Source organism: Parasteatoda tepidariorum, chromosome 8, assembly GCF_982258835.1.
Source record: "Parasteatoda tepidariorum strain Cologne lab strain chromosome 8, Ptep-v5.0, whole genome shotgun sequence".
NCBI lineage: Eukaryota > Metazoa > Arthropoda > Arachnida > Araneae > Theridiidae > Parasteatoda > Parasteatoda tepidariorum.
This window is the reverse complement of record NC_141762.1, coordinates 19,583,304-19,592,702: the sequence shown is the minus strand read 5'-3', so window position 1 is coordinate 19,592,702 and position 9,399 is coordinate 19,583,304. Positions and strand designations below refer to the sequence as shown.

Here is a 9,399-nt window from a genome sequence, read left to right as displayed (position 1 = left end):
ATCGTGAGACTAGGAGAATGCTCTGCCAGGTGAACATACAAACTTCGCCAGATAGAAAAGTATTCGTCTAAACCTGAAGGAAATAATATGATGAGTTAATTGAAGCGATGAAAAAAGAAAGAATAATAACTGCGCAAAAATGAATTTTAAAGTAAGCAACTTTCTGATTGAGAGGATATAAATATAAATTCCAGCTTAGTTACAGGAACTAGATTTAACTTAAGTTTTCAATTATGAACAAGTTTGCTTTTCTTTTGTTTCTGGTTATTGCAATATCCTTGGCAAGAGTACGCCATGCATTTGTAAGTAGTTTGAATTTGGATATGTAAGTAGTTTGAAATTTGTAAAGGTAATTTGTAAACGAAAAAAAAATTGACTGACAAGAGTACGCAGTGTGAATAAGCAATTTGTGAGTACTTCATAATTTGTGAAGGTTTTTGTAATAATTTTTATATTCACTTGTAATACAGAACGAAATTATACTATATTCGAATGTAGCCTATGGAATGTTTTTATTTTATGACTTTAATGGAAAGTTACTCGTCCTTTTATCATAATCGTTATAATTTTTTCATCCTGAAATCTTGTTTCATGGTCAGAATCGCTGCAAACAGTTAGCTGTCTGAAAATTTATCATATATTAAAGTTTGCAGATTATAAATATCTTTAACTTCGAAAAATAAAGTTTTTGTAGGAGGAAAAAAAAACATTCGATGTCTGGTTCTGGACTGTTAGGCTTATCAATAATAATATCTATTGGATGCTTGTTCAGATGTTGTTACCCTTTTAATTATAGAATTACTATTATTATCGATTACCTTACGTTTGTAAATACTTGTCATTCAAAACTTTTGAGATTATTTAGACGTTGTAAAATCTCTTATTTTTTATTTATTTATCGTTATTTTACTTATTTTTATCTATTATTTATTTACTTATTAGACGTATCTACATTAAGAAACATTTTGGGAATCATCAATTTACCAAAAACAATGTCATTCTTCAATAAATTTCTTAAAAAGAACTCAGACTGCTAATTTAGTTACCAAATTTAACGCAATTTAAATCACGAATACAAATCTACCAAGATGGAAAACCCAGCTAAATCAACCAATCAAGAGGTTACTACAATGGTAAGGGTAATGCAATGGTTTTCTTAGTCATGTTATTCCTAATTTTCTCCTTATTTATTCCTTATTTCTTATCTAGATGGCATACAACTTGTATTATCATGACAAGCAAAAAGTTAAATTAAATTACTCTAAATCACTTACATTGAACAAAAATTACTTTAATATAATTAATAATAGAAAAATCAAAATAATTTTTTCAAAAGTATTCTCTCGTTTCTGTTAACAATAATGTTTAAAATAGAAAAAGGCATGGTGTAGAATGAAATGGATCAAAAGTATGAGACACACTATTTAATACTTAAAATTAGCATGGGAAAAACTGAAACAAGTATTATTTTGACTAAAAAAAAAGTAATTTTTTTTTAAGAAAAAGTGCACGATGAAGAATGAAATGAATTTGACACTATTCATCTTTTATGATGTTTTATGTTTCGATTACTTAACACTAAAGGAAGAAATAAAATAAGCATTATTACTCTATGAAAAACAGTTTGTAAAATAAAAAAATATGCCAGATAACGAATGAAATGCACAAGGTATTAAAACAGTAGTTCCCCAATGGTGTTCCACGGAGCCTTAAGGTTTCGTGGAAGGGTCAGAGAGACTTCAAGAGTTAGGAAATTTTGTAACCAGTTGTGATTCTCGAAACCTGTAATTAAAATTATATTCAAAGAATAATACATTTTTTATTCAATATTTAAAAGATTAGAATAGATTTTGGAAATTTGCGCTAAAATTCAAGACTTTCCAATGGAATTTAATTTAAATAGAATTTATAGACAGATTTTTTTTCTCAAAAATAATTTATGCCATTAAATTTTACACAAATATTTTTTTTAGAAGAAAAACAATATTACTTCTCTTATACTTTTTCAAAAAAAATATTTTTTTCTAAAACTCTCTAATCCAAAACTGTCCAATAGAATTTAATTCAAATTGAATTTATAGTCAGATTTAAAAGCAAAAATTATTTATACCATTAAATTTTAATCAAACTTATTTTTAAAAAAATATTACTTCGTTTAGACTTTTTTATGAAAATATTTTTTATAAATCTGTCCATATTGACTTTCAGAACTATATTCGTCATGGTCTGTATTAGTTAGAACTTTGTAATTTGATTTAGACATTTTTTATTGATAAGACACTAAATTTTCTGTAACCTCTTACTACACTAAAAAATAAATAAATAAAAAATAATGAAATATCTCAATACGAAAATAAATAAAAATTAATTAATATATTTTTACTTTATCTTCGTAATTAGTGAAAGTTTAATATTTGACATATTTAGGAACGGAGCCTAAAGCGTTGTTTTGAAGCATCGGATTGCGATATTGTGGAGGAATGTTGCGCTCTCCGTATCTTTACTAATGATGCGTACTGCCTGTACAGGCGAGACGTTGGTAAGTTTATTTCATTTTGATTTAATTATGCATTTGTGAGTACTAAATCACATTTTCGCAGAGCTATATGTCATGAACAATAGAGACCCCTTTATGAACAGAACCGTATCTTGAAATAGATTCTTATTGATTTGAAACAGTAAGGAGTTTTACTTACTTAGGATCAATTATTACTATTGATAACAGAATGTCCAATGAAATAAAAATCCGACTCCATCAGGCAAATAGGGCTGTCTATGGGCTGAGAAGATTTACTAAATCTAGGTTTCTTTCTAGAAAAACAAAGTTAAATTATTGTCAAGTTTTTATTAAAAGAAAACTTAGAATTGTTGCTAGCTAGCTGAGAATTAAATTTTGTTACGAAATTAAAAATATTCTGCTGATCAAAATTATTTGATGCAAAACAATTGACTATTTTCTCTGAATGCTATTTTTTCGAAAATGAAGATAAAATTGTCATTTGCAATGATTGCCACAGCAAAAATTACAGCAGTTTTCCTTGTTTCTTAAATGAAAAAAAAGTTATGGACATACAATTTTATTTTGACGTTCAAACTTATCATCGCTCGCTAATTTTAAGAAAGTTGCCTTTAAAAAGGATAATATTGAAAAAAATTGCTTAAAAAATTGTTGATATTATTTCTCAACCTTAGCACTATTCAAAATATATTGTTATATCAGGAAAGTACTCGATGTACCTTATTTTGTTAATTAGCAAATACTAAAAGGAAATTATAAAAAAATTTCCAAAACCGTGTTGCTTCTAGAACCAGCATCTCAAAATATCGTTCTTTTTCTAACTTTAGCATTTCCTTAATGCTAAAATAAGATATATATGGATTTATAGATATGTTTGACAAATAAATTTAATATACTTTTTTAGAAATTATTAATAGAAATTGTTCTTTCACTTCACCGTAAAAAGACAAGAATGTTAATGTTCTCTTATACTCAATTGAAACATGACAATGGTTTAATTAACCCAACAGTTGGACGTAAAATTTAATTGCTTGAAGCAGTTGGAAACAATTAAACTTATTAAAATTATTAGAAACTAGGAGGCTTCGCCCCCTGTTCGCTGGCGCTCGCCAACCCCCGGAACTGCTTTCGCAGTTCATTTCGGATTGCTTCGCAATCCGATGCTCGCTCATTGGATACGTTCTTAACGTCTAGCTTTTGTATACTTTTTTGAACACTGAAGTTTCGAAAACTTTTCACTGTAGAAAATTCTAAGCCTGTGCATTTCAATATTAATTTCAAATTGAAAAAAGTTCGCATATTTTTCTTAATCACACTATTCTAAATTTCAGTTGTTGAGAAAAGTAACTGTTGTAAGTTTTGTTTTAAAGTCTTTCCCACAAAAAGGCTAAAGCCATGTGTTGTAAAACAATATGAAATAGTAGTCTGCCACTGAACGCCGGATGTAAAGCATCGGCTTCGCTAAAGATAATTTTGTATTTTTAATTCTCTGAATGGCGCCACCCTAATCCGTACGTAGGTTATTAAGATTCATGAAATTTAACTTAAAATAAATATGAAATATTAAAGGTGTATTCAACTCATAACTAATAATATAACAAAACGTGGAATAGTAAAGCGCTCAATTCAAAATAAAATAGCAATAGCATAACACTTCTCATTTCTGCCAATGAAAAGGAACTATTTCAGTACTCATAACCAACCAACCGTTTTTTTCTCGGTGACAATCGGAGATAGATAGACATATGATGCTCACTACTTGCTCTTGCGCGCCGAAGCCTATCAATTAAAACGTATTAGCGTTTTATATAACATGGATTAGCCATATGATGCTCACTACGTGCTCTTGCGCGCCGAATCCAATCAATTAAAAATGAAAGCTGTTGCCAGCGCGAGAAAAGAAATATCATCGGTTTTATTGATACATACGTACGTGTTAGCGTTTTATATAATAAGATAGAAATTAAATCCTTTTTGTTATTTTGGTAAGAATGGCAGGAAAAATGAGGAAAAGTAATGAAAAGCTTCGTCTACCATCATACTTACTATTCATACATTTTATCATATCACTTGTGTTAGTTAAGAAAAAAAATAAAGAGTAAAATATAAATTCTACTGAAATATGCCCTTAAGTGTACGCTAAAACATATCTAGAATTGATTTTGAATCGATAAATAAGAAATATATTTTTCCAAAATTTAGAATAGGGGGGAGACGTTAACTTGTTCGAAATAATTGACCTGTAACTACTTAACTTTGATTCCAGGGGAGAGGAGTCTTTCGATTGTTTTATTCGACTTATGAAATTTCACTTGCAGACGGAAATGTTTAACATCCTATAAAATCATTTTCAGAGCAGTAATAAAAAAAATAATAAAATAAAATAAATTAATGAATAAAAATGTACTGCTTTGAATATTTTAGAAAGTTTGATGAATTATGCATTATTATGTTTTCTTTCAATCTAAGAGCCATAACTATTATCTTATGTAAAACTAATTTTAATATACGTGAATAACTAATTTTAATATAAAATCACTTTCGTTTTATGCTCTTTTGATTTTATTAAGCGGCTGATTTTATTAAGAGGCGATTCAGCATTTGAAGAAAAAAAATCACATTTTTACGATATATTCTAAATGCGCACACTTTAAAAACTGAAATAATGACAACATTAATGCTTTATTTTAACTAATTTAATTATTTTAATAAAGTAAAACCCTGCATAAGATTAAATTTACAAAATGTTTGCAAAAAACCGATCAATGGTCGCCTGAGTTGCAGTATTTAAAATTAACTTTTTAACTTCATTTGAGAGTTTATAGAAGTTTTTATAGTTTCCGATATATCCTTCTCTTTGTTCTAAAGCTTGCCGCAATACATTTAGTGCTTTTCTGACTTCCATTGCAGATGGCACTGATGAATTTATTTCATCTTCTGCGTCTAATTCTTCCATTTCTTGATTGGAAATAACTTTGCAATTTTTGATGTCTGTAACAATTTCAGAATCAGATTTTTCTCCTGATGTTTGCAGGTTATCGTCAATAGCTACGTAGCGTGAAAAATTCTCGTCCATTTAATTTTCTTCATTGCTGAGCATTTCTGTCGATGGAGTTATCAGCTCCATCGACAGTGCTTAATCCACACTTTTTAAAGCAATTTGATATTGTTTGGGTTGAAACAATGTCCCATGAGTTACGAATCAAATACATTGATTCCAAAACAGTAAGGGATTTCGATAGTTTGTTTGCAGTTAAGAGTTCCGAAGAGCAGTCATAATCTATGTCACTAATGATTTTTTGAACAACCATTTTTCTGTAATGAAACTTGAATGATCTTATGATTCCCTGATCAAGGGGTTGAATAATAGCTGTAGTGTTGGGTGGCAAAAACACTAATTTAATGTTTTTCAAACACAAGTCCTCATCAGCAGGGTGCTCAGAACAATTGTCTAAAAGTAAGACGGCCTTTTCATTTTTCAGCTCCTTATCCCATTCAAGAAGAAATTTTGTGAAGATGCTGGATGTCATCCATGCATTAGAGCTGTTGGCATAACTGGTGGGCAGATGTTTTACTCCTTTAAAACATCGAGGTTTTAAACTCTTTCCTATCACTAAAGGCTTTTTTTCTTCACAGTTCCTGTCATGTTGCATGTTAGCAGCACGGTTAGTCTTTCATTTATTTTTTTACATCCACACGTCGATTAATTTTTAAACAGCAGTGTGTGTTCAGGAAGTGCTCGAAAAAATAATCCTGTTTTATCTGTGTTGAAAATTTGCTCTGGTTTGTGGTCTTTGATGAGTGTTGGCCACACGTCGTTTACCCAATCGGCGGCAGAGCTAAAATCAGCATCTTGCTTTACACCATGCAATTTACGATAGACAATGTTGTTCCGATCTTTCCATCGGGTTAGCCACCCATCTGTAGCTTAAAAATCAGAATCACCAAATAAGTTAGCAAAGTCCTGTACTTTGTGAAATAAAATTCCACTGGAAATTGGAATTCTTCGTTCGCGTGCATTTTTGAACCATTCTAACAGAGCCATTTCAATTTCCTCCGATTTTCCTTCACGCTTACGCTTTTTTGACAGATTTCCATTCTTTTTTATTTCCTCGGAAATATTTATCCTTTGTTTCAGAATGTTGAAAAGAGCAGCTTTGGAAATCCCTAATTTAATTGAAGCTTCACGTTGACTACATTTGTACGCAACAGAGTTACAGGATAAAAAATGATCAGCAGACATTTTTTAGAACACTCATTTTTTATTATTATTTTTTGATCTGTTGCCATTCGCAACTCTCATAAAAGTAATATGAATAGTCATGTGACATATGATGTTCCTACAATACTCCCTCACCAGTAACTAAGTTACGATGCTTGGCAAGTATGTCAAATTTGTCATATAATGATAATATAACAGCATATATACAGTTCAAAAATTATACTACATAATGACTCATCATAATACGAAAACATATATACAAGATATTAATATAACATATATACAAATTATACTATTCTAGTTTCAATGCAATAAAATATATATATATAAAATAAATGTATATGTATCTAATTAATACAGTTTTGTTCTAAAAAGCGAACAGGCTTTTTTATTTTTCTGCCAAATCTAGACATTTTAACATTTTGCTCGGAATTGGCTGCATTTTCTTGCAATTTATTTGATGTTAAACATTCGTTAGGTTTTGCAGCTTTTAGGTTTTCATCGTAATCTGGATTCTCATTTTCAGAATTCAGTAGATAAGCTGGTTTAAGCCTGTCTATTGAAATGCTTACGTTTTTTCCTTTATAACTAATTACAAAATACTTTTCTGACTTATCCATCACTTTATAGGGTCCTTGATAAGGAGACTCTAATGGCTTCTTGACTCTATCAATCCGCATAAAAACATGTGAACATGAACTTAAATCTTTGTGCACAAATACTTTGTTCCTTTTGAAATATTTTGACTCTAAAGGTTTTAATGTTTCCATTTGATTTTGAAGATTGCTAATAAAGTTTTCCGTGGATGTTGTCACTTTTGAGTTATCAAAAAATTCACCAGGAAGTTTAATGCATTTACCATAAACCATCTGAGATATTGAATAGTTGGTGTCATCGCGTAGAGCAGCTCTGAGACCAAGTAAGATAGTAGGAAGGGTTTCAGACCATTTAATAGAGTTGTGTGCCTTTATTGCAGTTTTCAATGTGCGATGTTGACGCTCAATTTTGCCATTGCACTGAGGATGATATGCAGTTGTTCTGTTGATTTTTACTCCACATAAGTTGGTAAGAGATTTAAACGTTTCAGAATCAAACTGTGATCCTCTATCGGTAATTACTCTGTATGGCACTCCAAATCTAACTATCCAATTTTCATAGAAACATCTGGCGACTGTTTCAGCTTTGATATCAGGTATAGGAACTACTTCTATCCAGCTTGTAAAACGGTCAATACAAGTCAAACAGTATCTGTTTCCATTGGATGGGGGTAACGGTCCAATTAGGTCAATATGTATCTCGTTAAATCTTTCATCGGGTTGTTGATATTCTCCAAACTGGGATTTAGTATGTTTTGAAATTTTGTTTTTTTGGCAATCAATACAGGATTGTGCCCAAATTCGAACATCTTTTCGAATTCCAGGCCAAATAAATCTTGACACTATCTGTTTGATAGTTGATCTGATTCCTGGATGAGATAAACCATGTATCAGTTTGAAAACAATCATTCTTGAATTTTTAGGTATATATGGTCTAATTTTATTAGCAGAGATATCACACCATAGAAATTTACCAGACTGTAGTGGTTGTTGTTTAAATTTTAAGGTTGTGTCTGATTGCATTAGTTGTTTTAATTCTTCATCACTACTTTGATCATCAGCAATTTTCTCATAATCTACACTAGTTACTTCTTGAATTCGAGATAACGCATCTGCGACGATATTATTTTTGCCAATAATGTGTTGAAGGTTAGTCGAAAACTGGGATATGTACTGGAGATGTCTATTTTGTCTTGGAGATGCTTTTTCATTTTTTTGTTTGAAGGCAAAAACCAGTGGCTTATGGTCTGTAAATATAGTAAATTCTCGACCTTCTAATAGATGTTTGAAATGCTTTACAGAAAGATATATCCCTAATAATTCTCTGTCGTAGGTACTATATGATTTCTGTGCATCATTCAATTTTTTTGAATAGAAAGCTATCGGTTTCCAAGCACCATTTTCGTATTGTTCCAATACAGATCCGATTGCGAAATCTGAAGCATCTGAGCAAAGGCATAGAGGTAATTCAAACTTCGGATATGTTAGCAAGGCTACATTGGATAAGTCTTGTTTGCATTTTTCAAACATGTTAATAGCTTGTTCAGTCCACATTATTTTTCTTTTGTCATTTTTATGAGCTCCTTTCAAATATTCGTGGAGAATTGCTTGTGTTTTAGCAGCGTCTTTGATGTATCGTCTATAATAGTTTATTAGACCAAGAAAGGTTCTCAGTTCACGTATGGTTTCTGGCAACTTGTAATTATGGATTGCTTCTACTTTTTGGGAAAGGGGCTTGGATCCTTCCGAACTGATTTCATATCCCAAAAACTCCAATTTCTCCACAGCAATGACTGACTTGGAGATATTGATTCTGAGGCCATATTTATCTAATTTATCAAAAAGTTGTTTTAAATGAGATTGATGCTCTTCTTTGTTTCGAGATGCCACTAATATATCGTCTAGATAAGGAAAAACGAAATCAAGTCCACACAGAACTTCATTTATGAAGCGTTGAAACGTTGAAGGTGCATTTCTGAGGCCGAAACTCATAACGTTGAATTCAAAGAGTCCGAAAGGGGTAATTATTGCGGTTTTTTGTTTGTCCTCTTCATTTATAGGAA

The 9,399-nt window shown here is 30.7% G+C and overlaps 1 protein-coding gene across 2 annotated transcripts in view; it reads left to right on the top strand.

Moving 5' to 3' along the window:
• LOC107457215 (uncharacterized) overlaps nt 1-9,399 on the top strand; it is a 36,792-nt gene that overhangs the window by 17,731 nt on the left and 9,662 nt on the right. The window contains exons 1-2 of one of the 2 annotated variants that reach the window (XM_087149933.1): nt 104-302; nt 2,428-2,539. In XM_087149933.1, coding sequence (XP_087006059.1) covers nt 234-302; nt 2,428-2,539 — 181 coding nt within the window. In that variant the 5' untranslated portion in view covers nt 104-233. Of the gene's footprint in view, nt 1-103; nt 303-2,427; nt 2,540-9,399 lie in introns of those variants that run through there. The other variant, XM_087149934.1, reaches the window with a different exon arrangement.